Source organism: Phalacrocorax aristotelis, chromosome 3 (assembly GCF_949628215.1).
Source record: "Phalacrocorax aristotelis chromosome 3, bGulAri2.1, whole genome shotgun sequence".
NCBI classification, from domain to species: Eukaryota; Metazoa; Chordata; class Aves; order Suliformes; family Phalacrocoracidae; genus Phalacrocorax; species Phalacrocorax aristotelis.
The window spans coordinates 28,257,675-28,276,103 of NC_134278.1; the positions used below are offsets into that span (position 1 = coordinate 28,257,675).

The 18,429-nt window shown below is 45.4% G+C and overlaps 2 protein-coding genes across 4 annotated transcripts in view; both read left to right on the plus strand.

Annotated features, from left to right (window-relative positions):
* Positions 1-3,449, plus strand: part of ZNF451 (zinc finger protein 451) — a 40,845-nt gene extending 37,396 nt beyond the window's left edge. For all 3 annotated transcript variants that reach the window (XM_075087018.1, XM_075087017.1, XM_075087019.1), the window contains one exon: positions 2,261-3,449. In XM_075087018.1, the coding sequence (XP_074943119.1) occupies positions 2,261-2,313 (53 nt within the window). In that variant the 3' untranslated portion in view covers positions 2,314-3,449. The remainder of the gene's footprint in view (positions 1-2,260) is intronic.
* A 5,819-nt stretch (positions 3,450-9,268) lies between these two features.
* Positions 9,269-17,692, plus strand: BAG2 (BAG cochaperone 2). Its single transcript, XM_075087026.1, has 3 exons — positions 9,269-9,563; positions 15,662-15,771; positions 16,816-17,692. Exons 1-3 carry the CDS (start codon positions 9,379-9,381, stop codon positions 17,214-17,216), a joined length of 696 nt encoding a protein of 231 aa, XP_074943127.1. The 5' UTR covers positions 9,269-9,378; the 3' UTR covers positions 17,217-17,692.
* The last annotated feature ends 737 nt before the right edge of the window (positions 17,693-18,429 follow it).

Consider the following 18,429-nt stretch of genomic DNA (forward strand, 5'->3'; position numbering starts at 1 on the left):
AAACTTACAATCAGTTTTATGGCAAGTGACCTCTTAGGAATACTTTCTAAAATATACTGGGCAATCTTGAGTCGCTAAGAACACTGTGAGTTATAAATAAAAAATAATTTCCTAACCTGAAAAGTATGCCAGCAGACTCAAAATCTATTTTATAGGTGCACCACAGGGTATTATGCAATTAAAGACTTGACTGAGCTCACTGTACCAGTTTAATATGACTGTGTTGACTCAGAGTAGAACTACTGACTAAATAGTTGAACTTCTGAATAAATAGTTCAAAATTAGGTATTATGTCTCAGCAAAGCACTCTGGTCTCCTAAAAGAGCTGTAGATTTATGCATAAGTTTGAATTGGCAGCACAGCTGTCTGCTCACATCATATCTTACCTTATTTGAAATTGTTTTCATCCTTTTGCTGTTGTGCTTGGTGGGGGTGTTCGTACAATGCAGTCATTAATTTTTAGTGACAGACTGTGGTGTACTTTGAAATTAATTTATTGTTTAAAGGCTTGACTTTGCCCTTCCACATGATGGAAATAAAACTAACTAAAAAAACCAAATCAATAATTTGTACAAGGTCAGTGATAAAACTGATAACTGAATCTTATATTCCCAGAATTTATTCAGTTACAAATTTAATCTTACTAATTATTGTTATTAAGCGTTCAACATATTCACCTATGGTACTGCATGCTTGCCGCGCTCAGGGGCCCCCAGCACTGGGTACTGCCATCAGGGAGAGCAGCGGCATTTGGTGCACACAGGAGGTCCCGGTTCTGAAGCTGCAGTGCTGAAGGCATCTGATGCTATGAGGCAGCCTGGCTTCAGCTGTGCTCGCTGGCTGCCTGCATGGTTAATAGCAGTTCTGTCATGGGGTAAGAGAGTGAGGAGGCAAAATCAGCCCCAGAAATGGGTAAAAAGGTAAAAGCACCAGCAACTGCTAGAAGAGGGGAAAGCACAAAGCAACTGTAGGAGACAGAAAAAGTTGCCTCAAGAGCTCCAGGGAACAGAGGACTATGCAGGTATCCCTGTGGAGCTAACTGCATGCCATTAGCAACAGAGTCACAGTTCAGACCTTCTTCTTGATGCTTACATGTGCTTAGCGGCTAATCGACAACATGTATTAAGGCAAGCAGTTGCCTGTAAATGGCTTTCTGCTCTATTTTGGTTTCAAAATTTCTTTTTTGTTTCTGTGGCCATGTAATGTTTTCTTTTCAGAAACTAATTTATATCTTTTATGAGTAGTACCAGATGTTACAGTAAAGTCCACCTGAATGAATACGGCTATGCTGACATGAGAGAGCAATCACTGATGCTATTTCTGTTCCAAATCTAGCCCTTGCATAACGAGCCCAACAATAATTAAAGCTTTAAAATCTGTTTTGTTAATATATATAATTATTCTGTTTCCTTTGTCATGGGAATAGACAGCTTTTTTTATAGGATATGTTTGTGTCCTCCTAAAGCAGAAGATGAATAATTCAGGAATGACAGTGTGTCTGAAAGCTGCTTTAATTTTTCCAACTCTACCATTGGTATTAATATTTACTGTACATATCAACCTCATCTAACTTACAATATTTAATTCACTAACACCAAACAATTAGGGCCCAAACCAACCTAAATGTAATGCAGAAACAGAGTGTCTTTTTTGAGTATTATGAAAGGTGTTTAAGGTATGTTGTTACCAAGTCAGATGGGTGCAATGCAGTCTTCCCCCGCCGTCAAAAACATTACAGCCCTGATCTAGACTATTCTCACTGTCGATATGACTTTTTTTCTACTTACGTCTGGCCTTCCTGGTAAGAGTGACAACAGTGGTGCCAGGTTAGAATGTCGATACAGGAATATCTGTTGATAAGGAACTGGAATTAAAATCCTGAAACCTCTCTGCTTGTTTTGTGTGTCTTTCTCTTTCATTTTAATACTTGGTGCATACATATGGGTTCTCCTCTTCATATTATTTTGACCAGTAAATATGTAGTTGCATTATACTCTTAAACTAATCATTGGGCTTCCCCTAGTTAATACAGTGGAAGGTTGTAGAGGTTGTTGCTATATTTTGGAGTTGGAAAGATAGCATAAGACAGAAGGAAGGAAAATACTTTCATTCTGTTTCTCTGCCTTTTTTTTTTTTGCAGTCTGCTGACATTGCCCACAGAGGTAGTTTGTTGCTTTATGTAGTAATATTAATGTAGTTGTGTTTATGACTAATTATCAACCATAGTTTGAGATTACAGTCTTTTTTTGCTTTTATGCAGAGCAAGATGCAGAATTGGAAGAAGCTATCAAGAGAAGCCTCGAGGAAATGTAAATGAAGATACTTTACAACACTAACACCGTGTCATCGGAGCTGCTCACAAAAATGGAAGCTTGTTCATCTATTTGCAAGGGTTCAGAAATACCACTTCAAAAACACATCTGTATCTTGAATTGTTAAGTTTATAATCTCATGTCCTCTGTCACGCTGATGAACAGCTGGAGTTTATGGATATCCACTGCAATATATTGTGTATGACAAAAATAAATTTTTAAGCCTTTGCATATTCTGTTTCTAATGGGCAATGACTAAGTCTCTCCAGTCTAGCTGTATATGGTGTTGCCTAATTAGTAGGCTGGTCTTACTAGGTATTTTGGGGTTTTTAGTTGTTGTTCGTTTTCTTTAAATTGGTTCTTGTATTTAATTTTCCTGTCACAAAATGTTATTATCTTTATTTCCTTTTTCATGTGGTCTTTGTGACAGATGAAAATAGTGAACTCCAGTTTTCTCAGATTTGCCTAGCTAATCTTGTTATAAAGAGAAGCTCAGATCCCAGGTTTATCAATTGAACATCTGGCCTGACTCTTGCCTGTGGCCGGTCTCACCTCACAGACTGTAATTTTGTCTGTGGCCTGTTTGTTATAAATGTCAGAATGAGGACCACAGGCTGTACAGTTAGTTGGTTAGCTTTATTTTTATAAATGTGTATGGTTTGGTTTTGTTGTCTTCTTGGTTTTTGTTTCTTTGTTTTTCAGTAGTAGCATGGTAGGGTGTTGGATTTGATGGCTTAAAGTTTGTCAGGCTCAGTTCCTCTCCCTGATCGGAGGCCAGAACAACTTTTTCCGGGAACAGAAGCTAAATAAACTTTTTAGTTCCTATTTGGAACGGATGTGAGAGAATTTAGGCTGTATCATTCCTATACACTATTGTCTTTGCTGCCCTCTGTTCATGAAGAGGTGGCCTTGGAGAAATGAATGTAAATGTGTTAATTATTTTTGTACTGTCCTTATTTTAAGGTGAACAATTATTTCTGTGTTTAAAATTGTTATCTATACCACCTTTCTCAATTCGTTTGTTTAAAAATACCTATGCAAGCTGTCCAGCTTTACTAGCCTGTTATATTTCGGATTGCTGTCAATTGGTAAGAAATATCAGTGTAATAAAATGCCAGCTTGATTTTTAAATTATTATTTATTAGCCTGTGAGTTTGCTTCTAACTGCTGGAAATCTAAATATTTATTATGCAAATACTTCTTGTGGAGAGTAAGACGAGGGGAGGGTGAGATTTTTCTCACTCTTGATTCTAGAGAGTCAGAATAACTACAGCTCTGTGTCCTCGTGGTTAGAAAGGCTGGAAAACTGGCACTGGTTTATTTCCAATCATGATTCTTATATAATTGCCATCTCTGAAACAAACAGAATTAATGAAGAACCTAGTGAGTTATCCCAGCGCTCATTAGCAATCACACAACTCGAAGAAACTGTTCAAATGCCAGAAAATAGTTTGAACACTTCCAGTGCATTTAACTCTGCACCCAAGTGTTGCAGAGTGAACAGCACACTTAATGTTTTTTTCCCTTGTGCCTGCTGCTTCCTTTTCCACTGCAAATCTCAGATAAATCACACTCCTGTTCAAATCTGGGTGTGTAGCATGTACGGCTGCTGAGGAAGCCCTGTTCTGGAAGACTCTGAGTTGCCTTTAGCTAAATCAAATACAGAATTTTTCACACCTGAGTTCTTCTAATAAAGGGTGGAATGAGACAGTAAACAATTTTCTTCCTCAAAAACACCTCAGTCCAAGTTTTAGAGGCTTTGGGGAAGGTGTTTTTTTCAGTGCAGACCCTAAAGTTGCAAACTCCTTTCATGTGAAAAGATGTTTCAGCTTGAGAAGGTTCTTTGCTTGGTTCAGGGAATGTTAAAAACCTGGGTAGATGGTCTTCTCCAGAGGCTGCTATGTTAGATTTTGACCATGTGCTTTATTCCTCATAACATTTTATTCTGTCATAAATGTAAAGTTTGCTTGTACCTGATGGGCCATGACTTAAACAGTTGCATTAAAAAAAAAGACATTTGTGCACACACATTCTCCAGTTATTAAATACATTCTATTGGCCTCCTCATCTGCTTACCAAAACAAGTAGCAAATCCCAACTGCCGCTGCTATGGCTTTTATAAAACAGCTAAATGGATTTCTAGCCTCTCTATTCCTTTTATGTTAAAAGTAGTCTCCAGAGTTATTGACGTCTTGAAATTTGTCCTCATTTTCTTTGGTCTCTTTGAGGTTCTCTTAGGTCTCTGAAATTTTTTTCTTTGCAAAGTGTTCTGCCATCACAGGCTTGTGATACCTGTTTCCAGAAGAGCAGAGAAAACTGGGTTCTTACAACGCTGTGTGTACGGACATGTGGCTTGTTACTCACCAACATCCTGTGGTACTGCACCTTGTTCTTCAGCTGGAAAAGGTGTCTTGTAAATGGCCGTTTCAGAATTTCATGTTTCTGGCTGGGGAGTCTTGTTTAACTGGCTGAAATTTTTGAGGTTTGCCCTACATATGCCCAGACATCTGTCTGCATTTGCAAGCACAACTCACCTGTTAAAAGGAGCTTGCCCAGCATCTTTTATGTTTTGTAGCAGAAGTGATTTGTCCTGCCCTTTTTAAGAGAAATTGCTTTCGTGGTGACGTTTGAGTTCACCCTTCATTAGTCTAAAGTAATTTTGTGGTGCTTTTTCATATTTCTCTCTAATGAGGAAAAAGTCTAATCTCCACCGGGCTGTCACCAGCTGTTCGTTTTAATGCTCTTAATTTCTATGTGATGCGGGCGTAAGTTTTACAGAACTGAAATAGTGGCAAGCTGAGATTGGTACAAGGCTCTTTTCTCCTTGGTGCTTTGTGTGCCATATTCTTTCATATCAAACAAAAATCCCTCTTTTGGTTGTATTCAGAGACAAGATAAGATGCCAAATAAGTCAGAGCAACTATTAGGAAAGTTGCTGGACCACTAAAACATCATGCCTGCCTGACTGCTTCTGTAGTTTAATAATACATATTAAAAAAAAAAAAAATTTATATTTGCTTACTGTAAGCTACTTGCTTTGTATGTGGGTTTACACAGTGGGTTAATTTTCTTGGCTCTTCAAGGTATACAGAAATGACCACTACTGTTCCTATAGCAGTCACAGAATGCAAACCTGTACTGAATCTTTACCAAATATGGTGAAGTTTATAGAGATATGAAGTTACGCCGTCTTCTTTCTTAAAAGGAAAGTGTTCTATCATCTGTGTGTGCTGTCCTAGCAATGTTTACGACTGCTGTAAATTGGAAGGAGGTGAGGAAGATGGATGATGAATTATTTAAAAATTAATTTAGAAAAATTGGCTGACATTAGCACAAAGATACTTTCTGGCAATTCCTTCCAGCTGAGTAGCTTTATTAAAGTCTGCATCTGCATATTTCTTTGAGGCTTCTAAAGCTCTTCAAATTTCCTGTAGAAATTCTTAATTCAAGTGGTTTAGAGCTCAGTTGTAACAATCTGGGTCAAATAAAATGGTCCGAGATGTTACAAAAGTGGATGTAAACAAGTCAGAAAATTTGTGGGAAGTACGTGCCAAGTGCGCACTTGGACAGCAAAGCTCTGTGTGTGGAAATTAAAGTTCACTTCATAAATCTGTGCAAGTTCACTTCCACTGACTGCAGTATCCTAATTTCTGTGAGTCTGTTTTGGGGGGGATTTTTGGTTTGGTTTGGTCTTCTGAGAGCTCCATTGACAGTCGGCTGAGCATCTGCAGCTGTACAGAATTCACTGGCTTATTTACTAGGCGATTTTCCTCCCAGGGAGAATGAACTGCTGCATGCCCCAAAATGGTTGTACCAGCTTTCAGATTGCTTCTGAGATAGAGGACTTGGTTCAGACTTCTGACAGGCTTGGGACCTCAGGGCTTGCCTACACAGTAGAATGGCTGCAACGTGTGCAGGCAAACCCAGGGCTAGCTTTAATCAGCATTGGTAACAACATCAGTAAAGACACAGCAACACAGGTTCAGCGGGTGCTAAGTGAGGGGGCAGCCTACTGTGATAGCAGGTACATATTTTGATTGAAAACATACCAGAAAGACTCATGTTGGCCCGTCTTTACTGCTCTTGTTACAGTGCTGGGGAGACTACAAGCTGGCTTTGGCTGGCCCAAGCCATGGTTGCATCCTTTTGCTGTGTATGGGAACTGTTGTGTTTCCATAACCTGCGTATAAAGAAGGTTCTTCAGATGAAGTTCCGGTAGATGAAGGGAGGAAAATAATCTGGCATGGCCTTTCTTGGGTGTGGACTTTCTCTTTGATCCTATTCCATGACAGCTCATGTCTAAGTGTTAGGGTATGTGACAAAGTATACATCAGGGTTTGGAATAAGGCAGAGCTGGAACTAATGTGCTATTTAGTAACGTGACAATTGGTAGTGCTTTTCCTGTAGATCATCTCCCTGGCTCTGGGACTTCTACAGATTAAGTCAGATGTCCGAGGCTTGGGAAGCTGCTCTTTCTGCTACCTCCAGGGACCTTGTGCGGGTGAATGAGACTTTCCCATGTGTTGCTCGGTTTTGCAAGTGGCACCCATTTTTTACAATGCTGTAGTTTACACAGGAGACAGCCAGCGGCTTTGCTGCTGAGGCAGGAGTGCAGAAACCACGAGACACGCCCCCCCCCCCCCCATGTTCCTCTTGCTGGTGCCCACATCCAGAGCAGGGCTGTGCAGTCCATCATGCGAACGCAGCTGTGGAGAAGATGAGAGGGGGACATAGGCGTGGCAGCGCCAGCAGTCCTGACCCAGCCATCACCATTCTCCAAGGCAGAGCATGAAATCTGCGCTTTCAGATGTGGGGGCCCTTCCTCCTCGTGTTGCCTTGTGGCCCTGAAGGACCTAATTCCTGCCTTTTGTGTCCCCAAACTTCTCCCAGTTCAGCTGCAAATCGCTTCCCTTCCTCCAGAGACAGGCTCCTCTCTTTCCAGCCCAAACATTTTGTTCATGTTTGATTTGGTGACATCTGCCCCTTTACACACCTTGGCAAGACATGGAGGGGACAGGGGGCAATCTGCCCCTCTAGAGAGCAGGAAAAGCAGTTTCCACGGTCCTTCCAAGTTTCTAAATGGGAAAATATCCCAGGTTGCACAGGCAGTACTGGCAATGCTTGTCCTGGAACATAATTTTTGCTTTTGGTTCCATTTTTGTTTTGGTTTTGGTTCCATTGTTTGTGCTATTCTCACTTCTAGGGTAAAATGCTGTTTTGCTGTTACGGACAATAAGTCATATGTGATATGTTTGGACACGTGCTCTGTGCCTGTGTTTCACTGCAGCTTCCACCTGTGTGGATTAAAGCCCTGTGCAAGGAAGAAAATGTTCATAGCTGTTCAGCTACTTCGATTTCTGCTTTTTAAGCCCAATGTAATTGATACTTAATAAATTGGCATGGGAAGAATAGAAGCGTTCCAGGAAAAAAATGATTACAATCAGTGTGTCATGGCTACAAACCGTTTCTGTTTGGGGTGGGAAGCAGTTTTTAATTACCTTCTACAAAGACTGTAGAGAGATGGATGGAATAATTGTTAAAATGAAGTTATTTCCATGAGCTCACAGGCAGTGAGCCTTACTTATCCAACTACGTAAAACAAAGAAAACTCAGGCAATTAATTTAACGAGAGCGCTTGGGATGTGATATCATTCTCAATGGATGAGCCTGAGAGAGCAGCTATTTTGAATCACAGCGGGGTAAGCGTACAAAACAGTATCCCTGTGCAACAACATCCCTCTTAGCTGGGTGCCAGAAATTGGCCTGTTAGAACCACAGTATATTTGCTCAAACCTGGACTTTTGGCATAAGCAAATTCCTGTTTAAATACTCACAGTATTGGCATGTAAAGCCTTGTGTGTGACTTGGGCGGCTGGAACCAACGCTCCCAGCAGGAACCTGAAGTACAAGAGATTGTGTGCGAGTCGTTTGCTAAATTGGTACAGTGGCTGCTCGTGGGACAGGAGGTACCGTTCCATACAGTCAGGTTAAATACAATATTGCAACACGTCATTACTAGATGTTGATCCACTACCTTGGCCACCATGAACCAGATATATTTTTTCCTTGTGGCATAGAAAGAGAACATTACAGTGAACATTTTTCTTTCCAGTAAGCCTTTTTGTATCATCTTGGACAGTAAGGGCTGGTGGAACAGCTCCTCTTGTGCAGGTAGCCAGGGGCCTCTTACAGCTGGCACCAGAAAGATGTGCTATCAGCAGCAATATCTCCGGTACCTTGCTTTTAGGAATGCTGTTCAGGTTCTGTTTACAGTAAGGGCTGTCTCTGGTTTACTTTTCTCCAACTTTTTTCTCCCCTCAAACAGGCTTCTAGGTTTTTAATGCATTTCTTGTTTTCTTTCTCCCATTTCTTGCGTTTTCAGAAGCTCCAGCTATGTAGCTCACTTTTTTTGGAAGCTTTATCTAAGAACAGTTGCGTGGTGGTGGCGTTTCTTGCTTTCCTTAATCAAAGAGCAAACCAATGAACTAACCATATGGAACAGTTCTGGAAGGCAAATCCTCATCCTTACAGCTACCGCCTCGAACAAGGCTAATACTGAAAACCTCATTACTCTTCCCTTCGCTTCTGGCTTAGCAAGAGGCAGAGTTCGTGCTGCTTCTGGCCGGCCCAGGTTTTGCTCCTTTTGTCGCGGACGGGCCGGGGCAGCTCGGGGTGCCTGCGCCCCGCGGAGCCCGCGGGGGACGGGACGCGGGGTGACACCGAGGTGTCTGTCGGTAACGACAGGGAGCCACCGTCCCCCGGCGGGTTCCCCCCCGCCCGTCACCCGCACCCCCGGCTGGCTGATGGAGTCATTGCCGCGGTCAATGGCGCGGTGTCCGTGTGTCCCGCCCGGGGCCGGGCGAGGCGGAGCGGCCCGTGGAGCTGCGTGAGGCGGCGCCCGGGGGCCGCGGCCCGGCGCGGAGGCGGGGTGGCCGCGGGGGCGGGCGGCGGGGCGGGCTCCTTCTTTGGCCATGAGCGAGGCGCCGGCATTCGGCCGCCGCCGCCTGCGGGACGCGGTGAGGGAGCGGCCGCAGCGCGGATCCGCCGGCGGCAGCAGGCGGGTGCTATGGCTCAGGCCAAGATCAGCGCCAAGGCCAGCGAGGGGGCGCAGCAGCACCAGCAGCACCAGCAGCAGCACCAGCAGCACCAGCAGCAGTCCGGCGGGCAGCTCCGAGGTCGCTTCTACCGCTCCACCTCCATGGCGGACCGCTCCAGCCGCCTGCTTGAGAACCTGGACCAGCTGGAGCTCAGGTGGGGCCGGGGCCGGGGGTGCCGGGGCCGGGTGGCGGGAGGGGGCCGGGCGCTGCGGGGCCCGGGGAGCCGCCTCGCCCCGCGCTCAGGCTCCTCACGGCGGCCGGCGGCGGGAGGGGAGGGAGCGGCGCTGGGGCGAGGCTTCCTGAGGTGACCCAGGGAAGAAGGATCCCCCTCATCGGCGGGGGTTCGGCAGCTGCTGCTCTGAGGTGAAATGGCGTGGCCTGGAAAGACTCGGAAACAGGAATATGTATGTGAGTGTCTCAAAATAGAATTTTTTTTTTCAGAGCGCAGGCGGCTTTTTGCGGATCTGTCACGCGTTACGGCTCGGGGAGCCTGTGGCAAACGGCGGGCAGCGGTGGCACGGGCCGCGCGGGCCGCGGTCTGTCGTCCCGCGCCGTCCCCCAGCAGCCCCCGTCCCCCAGCTGTCGGGCAGGTGTCTTACAAGAAAACGCAGGAAATCCAAGGATGAAACGTGCCGTTCAGGGTCTCGGAGGCTCTTGCAAACCTTTAAGCCGCGGTGCTGAACACCGGCGCATGAGGCTTCGTGTCTCCCAAACGTGCCTTTGCGCTCGCGGGTTCAGCTGTGGATGTTCTTGTTACCCATGTTTATGCCCACCTTCAGGGAGCAGGGCAGTAAGTCACATAACCATCATGCAAACAGCAACTTAGCTGTATTTTTTCAAAGTAATTGCAAATACGATGCATGTTTCATCCTTGCGCCAAGACGCATCCTGTCTCCTCCTGCTACTTGATGTTCCCCAGATAATCCCATTCGATTTCTTTTTTCCCAGTTTGGCCACATGAGAGACAATTCCTTGCCTTTGATCGTCTTCCTTGTCCTATCTACTCTTGTCTAATTACACAGTGCCCTCTCTGAGGTGGATGGATGCGCAGGGTGCCGTGGGTGTACCACTGATTCACCTCCTGCCGGTACTGTTTCAACACGCCCTTTCCTTCATTAAAGCTGCATATTGATCAGCGGCTTTCACAGAACCACCCAGAATGTTTCTAGGACTTTCCTGTAATTAAAAGGGCTCTGTGGTGGTACAGGAGTTACGTTTTCCCCTTTCTGCCGGCCTTACTTTGCATTATTCAGGAGTGGACTTTCTATGCTATTATATCAGCCTTTCACTTAGCTTGATTTCATCTCCTTGAAGTCCTTCACAGACTTCTCCGAATTTGACTAAACAAAACCACTGTCTGCAAACAAGTCTCGCTGCTCACATCCAGGTCGAGCGCATGAATATACCATCACAAAATGAGCATCAGAATATGCAAAATTGTGTTTTAAATTTGCTGAGCGACTCTGAAACAAAGCAGGCAGTTTGGTTAACCGGAAATTAAACCCCAAATTAAACTTCCCAGTTTGCTGCGGGTCTTTCAAACAGGCATAGTTCTCGATGCAGAACAGTTATGAAAAAAGAGTCAAACTACTTTGATTAAAGTCACTGAAGCTTTTTTTTTTCTTCCCATGCACAACTAACCAACATGCCTCATTCCAAAGTTATTTGAATGACAGGAGAAAGAGCTTCCACACTTCTTCCTTCTCCAGCCAGTTTAGTTTAGCTATAGACCCTCGAGATGTTGCTTGTAGATATAATGAGTGAAAATTTGTCAAAGTTAACTATAGCCTTTAATTAAACCCCTTGACAATCCTCAAGTCTCAAGTTGCTTAAGGTCACCCAAACCCTGAGGCAACTCTCTCCCCTTTGGAAATGCTCTGGCTTGGACAGCCTTCCCTTTTCTCCCTTCTGTTCCACCATGAGAGCTGCTTTTCCGACAGTAATGGGGTACTTTTGTACCTCCCTGATAGGTGTTTGCGGAGGGGCTTTGTTCTGGAACAAGTGTGAGCAGGAAAGGGGGATTAATTTGGCTGCCAGGGAGCGAGCCCCCCGGCAAGAGGGGCAGTTGGCATGTTTGTCCCTTGTAAGGGCTTGGACCTTCGTGTTGCCCTGGCTGCTGGCGAATGCCAAAACATCTCGGGAGCATCTGGAAGTGGGACCAGAGTCTCTGTTTATGAGTCACTGTGTTCTGGTGGTTAAGTGAACATGCAGTCCTAGGTGTAATGACACGGTGAGATAAGTCAAACTCTTGCTTTTTTTAAAAAAAAAAAACCTTAATTTTTTTGTACTTTTTCTCCTGTTCTCCTTCGGAACAACCACGTTCCCCCACCATTCATTTGTGTGTTCATGGGACCGCTCACCTGAGAACAGAAACTTGGTTTAAGCAGCTGAGGATGCCGGGGTGAAACCCCCCACTTTGTCTCCATCTAGCGCGCTTAGCTCCATTTCAGGAAGAAAGCTGCACTGCTTTCAGATGTTTCTTATTTCTTTTGAAAACTTATCTGCACCTCCAGCGCGCAAGCTTTAACAGTGAGTTATTTAAGTCTGTCAGTAGTTTAAAGGCCGGAGTTATTGCAGCTGTCATAAGAAAGCGGGTATCGAGTTGCTCAGCTGGAAACAAAAGCGCAGGCCGGTCCACCTGTTCCTCAGGGGAATGCTCTGCTCATGTAAATGGTATGTAGGAAAGAAAGGCACTGCATGGCTAATCGCTCCCGTGCTGGGAAAAGTCAGAAGGAAGGAATGTTTTTTTCGTCTTAGGTAATGGATGGAATATTTAGTTGATGTTCAAAGTGACAAATATACTCTGAGTAAAAATACGATTGGAGGTTTTAATCTGTTCGAAGTTTCTAAGACCATACTGCTGCCTGGAGAGAATTTTCTTTGCCTTCTAGTATTTGGTTGGTTGGATTTTTGAGACTTGGATTGTGTTTCCACCCTTTTCCACGGCAGCCACCTCTGCTAGAGGTTTATCTCTTCCAAACTTATTTTTTTTGTCCCCCACCCCAAGAAAGTAAAGATTTACACGAACCTCTGAAGTTAAAGTACATTTTAGGAAGGAAGTTACGAGAGCTGACTGGGAGGTGTGGACCTGACGCTCTGGCAGCGGGTGAGGAGGAGAGGTGTGCAGTGCCTGCCGGGGCCGGGGTCTCTCCGGGGCTGTGGCCTGGGGGCCAGGAGGAGCCGGCACGACCCACCCCAGCACAGGGGCAGGCACCCGCAGGCCTCGGGACAAGCCGGGGCGGCGACATGAGGTGAGGCTATGGTGGGCATCTCACCTCAATAAAGTCCCCTGGCTTCTTCTCGGGACCACTATTTTCCTGAGGCTGGTGTGAGTGGTTTCCTTGCTTTTTGGTTTTTTTTCCCCCGCTAGAGCGCTGTTCTAAGTGATCCTATCCTGTTTTGACCTCCATGTGATCCAGGCCCCTAGCAGCGACAGCCGGCCGTTTCCTCCACTCCCTTGTCTTGCCTTTCTCAGGCCATCTCCCTGCTGCTTCTGTCCTAGTCTGTAACTCCCGCTGGCTGGCTGCTGAGGTGCTGCCAATACGCTGTGCTAGCACGCTGTGCCTCCACCCTGCCCTCGAGAGGTCTCTGAAACCCGAGGAGTTTTGTTTTTAGGGTTCTTTAGCCCCATCACGCTGCTAATAATTGGTCAAGATGGACATTTTTCAGAGGGGTAGCAGAGGGGTGGGGGAGTCGTGCTGTGCTCCTTTCCTGTCCCTTTGCCCTGGCGGCAGGAGCTACTGCGCCTCCTCCCCATGCTGTTACACGGTGCCGGGGTAGGCGCTCATTCTGACTGCCGTTTATGGAAGCAAATACACTAATATTAAAATCCCGGTGGATTTTAGTTGTGCGGTGCTCTGTATTGCAGTTGAAAAAGTGGTTAAAATAATTCCCCAGAAGCAGCTACTGCAAATAAAACAGCTCTCAAGATCTGGTTATATGACCTTCTGTAACATAACGCCAATTAAACTTCTAGTTGGTAAATCATGGGGGTTTTTTATTGCAGAATACAATCATTAATTTTGTTCATTTGGCTTTTAGGCCCTACCTTGCGTACTAGTAGCTGGCTTTTGGAAGCTGTGATGTTTTAGGCACTCTTCTTAGAATTGCACCCGTTCAGGATGCATCTCTGCAATGCAGTTTTTCCACATTCTTCATAGGAGCCAGCAAAGCCTGTGGAAATCGCGGATTGATCCATCCGCCGAAGGCAGACCTCTGGTTTTTAAGTCAGTACAATGATACACTGGATCTGATGTAAAAGCGTTGCTAAAATTGAAATTCTACACGTCCAAATTTTAATCTTTTGAGTGACCACAATGCATTTTTTAAATTGTGAAAGATACTATTTTTTTAAAAAGGCTTGGTAAGGCATTTATGAAAATGTTGCTAGACTTCCTAAATTATAAAGTGCAGACATCTGAAGCATGAAATGACTCCACCTGCCTCATTGCTCTTACTAACCAGTCCAAAATAATAATTAAAAATTTTTGCTCCTGGCAAGAATTTGCATTGCATTAACTTTTCCCACTCCTCCTCAGAATGAACATTAAAGGCAAGGCCCGAAGCCTGTGCTTTCACGGACTAAATTAGGCTAAATATTTTGTAAAACAGAACCATTTCATGAGCAGGCTGCATGTGAAGCGTGACTATATCCTCAGATGGTCGCCTTCTGCCTTTTTTTGCTCTCTTTTCTCTTACTGCTGTTTTTCTGAAGTTACCTGCCCCAGCCAGCCTTTGAGGGAGGAGCAGCAGCTCTGTACCTATCGCATCAGACGAGCCCTTTTCTGTAGCAGCAGAGATGACGGGCCACCACTGTCTTGGGGCAGCATCCAATAACGCTGAAGAGCGCAGAACATCTAAGAGACCTAACAACATTTTGGTTTGTTTCCCCTTTTCTGGCCAGCTTTAATAAATGTTTCAGGATAGATGGATTCCCGTGCTGTTTACAGCAGCTAGACCACCTGAGTGGTGCGTTGAAAGCACCCGTCAGCCAGGTTCACGTCACATTCAGCTTTTCGGGGGCGGGGTCTGGGAGCGCAGAGCTGATGTTTTTTGGCACAACTCTTGCAGGCCGTTAAAGCTTGGCAAGCCCTCTGCACGCTGCTACCCTTAAGCCTCCAGGGCAAAGCCAAGGGAGGGGGGTGTTACCCTCTTGTCCCCAGTCTCAAAGTCTATGCTTCCCAGATGTGCTTCTCCAGATGGAAAAGAATGTATGCTGAATACAAAAGCTCTCTCCCTAAAACCATGGTAGGGAATAAGATGTGAATTAAGGAGCTAGACTAAGATTTCTAGTATGGCATTTTCACATTGCCCATGGCCAGAAGAGCCTGTACAAGGAGGAGGAGGGCAGCCTGCGGGCACACAACCAGGCAACTTACCGAGACCAAATAGTTACCAGGGAGACCGTTTCTGACGGGCTTTTCCCTCACCCTCACCACATCCCCTGTGAGTTTCAGCACAGTGAACAGGACTGGAGTAAGGGTCCTGTTTCAGGAGGAACTGGGTTTCATGCTTCCCTGCAAGCCCAGGAATAGGAGCTGCTCCCAGAGATGCTTCCTTCCTGTGTGAGCCACAGTGAGCATCGCTCCATGGAAAACACCAGTGGCCATGAGGGCAGGCAGCCCAGCATCTTCTCCCAGCGACCAAGGCCCATACGCAGTGGGAGGGGAGCCCTTGTCACGTTAATGAAAGTGCATGTGCTTTATCCCTCTTGCCCATTTCTCTCCCTCCTGAAAGGGGTCGTTGGGCTACAAGGCGGTGGTTTGAGTTTTCCAGAGTGTTTGCTGCTTTGAAGGTGGGCAGTAGGAGTTCTGTGCTGACCTTCACCCCAAGTTCCCTGGTGGGGACTCGGTCCATTTCTGTTCTCATTAGGCAGCTGATGATAATTGCCAATGAGCTACAGCACTTGCACTACAGGGCTGCGAAACCGTCGTGCTCTGGATATCCAGACTAACCGTGGAGTAGGACAGAACAGCGCTGTCACTAAAAGAAAAGATTTTTAAGTCTGATCAAATTACTGTTGTTTTGGTGTTTCTGCCCCCCAGTTTGTTTGTTTTTAAAATTATATTGAGTCTTGAAAAGTGAAGTTGTTAAGATACGGGAGAAGGTCATGAAATGGGAGAGTCTGGCTCATAGATAGTAAAGAACTGACTGTACTTCTTAAGCTGAAGTTTAAAAAAACAGTTCTGGCAGCTATATAGGTGAACAGCTGTTTTATTATTTAAACATTTCCTTTGGTTCAACCATGTTCAGGGTAGAGGCTTTCCGAGACGCAGCGTCGGCTATGGAACAAGAGAAAGAAATCCTGTTAGAAATGATCCACAACATACAGAACAGCCAGGACATGAGGCACATCAGCGAAGGTGAGCAGCTGCTTTGCCACACCCTCTGCACCGGCCTAAAGCCAAAACAGCCCCGGCACAGGGAGCAGCTCTGCTGGGTCGCTTGCTGCCGGTGAAGACGCGGGCATTGGAGCCCACTGAGGGCCATCCGGTACCCTGGGTTCCCCTTTTTCCTGACTGCATAAATTCATGTACTGGTCAGCTGGATGGTCTGCCACGGATGTCACTTCCATGGCTTGTGAAAGCCCGCCATACGCAGATTCACTGGTTCATTTTCAAGAACAGAGTTAATATAGCTCAGCTGAGGGAGAGAAGCTGGTGATAATGATGACAATGATTAAATATAGTTGAAAAAACCCAGCATTTTATTGGCTTTGACTCCTGGCCAGGCGTGAGTACTACAAAGCATATGCCCTGCAATAACCTGATGATTAAGATCATTGTGGGATACATGGCTTTAAATATACTCCCTAAATCTGTATGTTTTGTATTAGGTGCTGTAAATTGCTGGTTTAGTGGCTCTTCTAGAGCCTCCATGTTGTGCCATAACGTTATGCCAAACGTGTTGTGTCCATATTTTAAGGAAAAACTAAGCTTGCAGAAAATAGAAAACCAGTTTTTTCATGGCCCCTGCCTGCATCAGGTAGCCAGAAACCTGTTCTGTCTTTGTGGCCTTTTGGGGTACTGACTAAATCTCTCCCCCACGTGGCACAGAAGGTCCTTAACGTGCCCGCTCTGTTAATGAGTTATGTTTCCCGATAATATTGTACGCTTTGCTCTAATGCGACACAGCGAGCATCGTGTCAGCAGCGCAAAAATGCTGCGTACATTTTTCAGTAGAGCTTAATGCCTCATTCCAAATCAGAAGACGCTCGCTTCCGTGAAATCAGCAGGACTCAGGCAAATGCAAAAAAAACTAGTTTCTGGAAATTTTGTTGATTGTCACTTACTTAAAAACCAACCTTGTTTATTGCAACATTGTGGCAGTTTGATTGTCTTGAAGATGTTGCTTGCATGGGAAAGTAGGCGCCTGTAACCTAGAACACCTCATCGTTTTTGGTTTAGGTGAGAGAGAAGAACTGAACTTGACAGCTAATCGTCTGATGGGGCGAACCCTCACTGTGGAGGTTTCTGTAGAAACCATCCGAAACGCCCAGCAGCAGGAGTCCCTACTGCACGCCACGAAGATGATTGATGAAATTGTCAATAAACTTCTAGATGACTTGGAAGACGCCAAAATCCGCTTAATGTCGCTCTACGGCGCGTGCACATCTGACGTGCCGGCGGGACCCATCGATCAGAAATTCCAGTCCGTTGTAATCGGCTGCGCCATTGAGGATCAGAAGAAAATCAAAAGGCGGCTAGAGACTCTGCTCAGAAACTTAGAAAATTCTGAAAAGTCAATCACGTTGTTGGAGCACCAGAAATCATCTGTTCGACAGTCTTGCAACAGCAAACAGGATTAAACTATCCTCCTGGCTGCTTCTGTCAAACCGCAGGACAAGCAGATCTCCATAAAATGCACACAGAAGCTAAGAAAAACAAAAATTCTCTGTACAAGCACGTGCATATACACGCATGCACACGCACCGACGTGGCTGGGATTGCGAGGCGCGAGCATTTAATGGGTTTCGGTAGCACTGGCGTTTTCTTTCGGCAATAAAGAATGCTAGCAGGAGTTCTCCTGTAGAGTCGATGCCGCTCTATCGCAAATTGTAATTGTGCTTCTGCTTAGCGGTCAGCAACCGTCAAAATCTGGCCTTTCCTCCATTCTCCTGGGGTTGTTTTTTTTAAACTAAAGTCATTTTGTCAGATAGTGAGATTTCATCTTTTCTCTGCTGTATACCTAGTGTGTGAACCAGACTTTTGGGGAAAAAAGATAAATCGTGGCAATAAATCAAAAACCATTAATAAACTGTATATGGTATTTTCATAAACACCACACTGTCCTACTCATTACCATTTATAATTTGAATAATTTGGCACTACTCATATGCAGCTCACAGTACTTTCAAGAGAGACCGAGCCCTCCCATTTGTAACTGAGGAAGCAAAAAGCAACCTGCCCACCCAGAGGTCACAGCCAAGGCTAGGAAGGAGCTCCGGCTCTTGCCGTACACCGTTCCACGCCTGCCCAGTGAACAGCCCTGCTGCCCGCCATCTAGCTGTCAGCTAGAGGTTGCTGTGTGGTTTTTTTTTAGAAGATAATATAATCTTATCGAAGCTTTTCATAAAGATAATATACCACAGATTGGTTTTGCATCATTATCTGTGGCTCAACAGAGCAAAATGGTTGAATTTTCAGCTAGAGGATGCCGTATTTGTTTCTTGTGTAGGGCAATACTACACTTTTTAAATTTAATATTGCTTACTCTTTGAGGGAAGGTTTTTCTTTCTCTTCCACCCTCCTTCCCGTCATCCCGATTTCTGCTCATCATTGCCACATTCCAATTCACCAGCTCTAGATCCAAAGTTGCAGATTTTTAGGGCAAGCCTGGAATTTTGCACCCCGCATCGCCCCTCAGCCTTGCGGCGTGGCGTCGCAGGGGAACAGTCTCCGCAGCGGCGCGTGGGGCTCTGCGGCTCAGACCAGCCCTTGGGCTGCTGCTCAGGGACCTGAGCTTGACTCAGACGAAAGCTCAGCTGTGAGCAGGGCAGGAGGGAGCTGAAAGTGACGCCA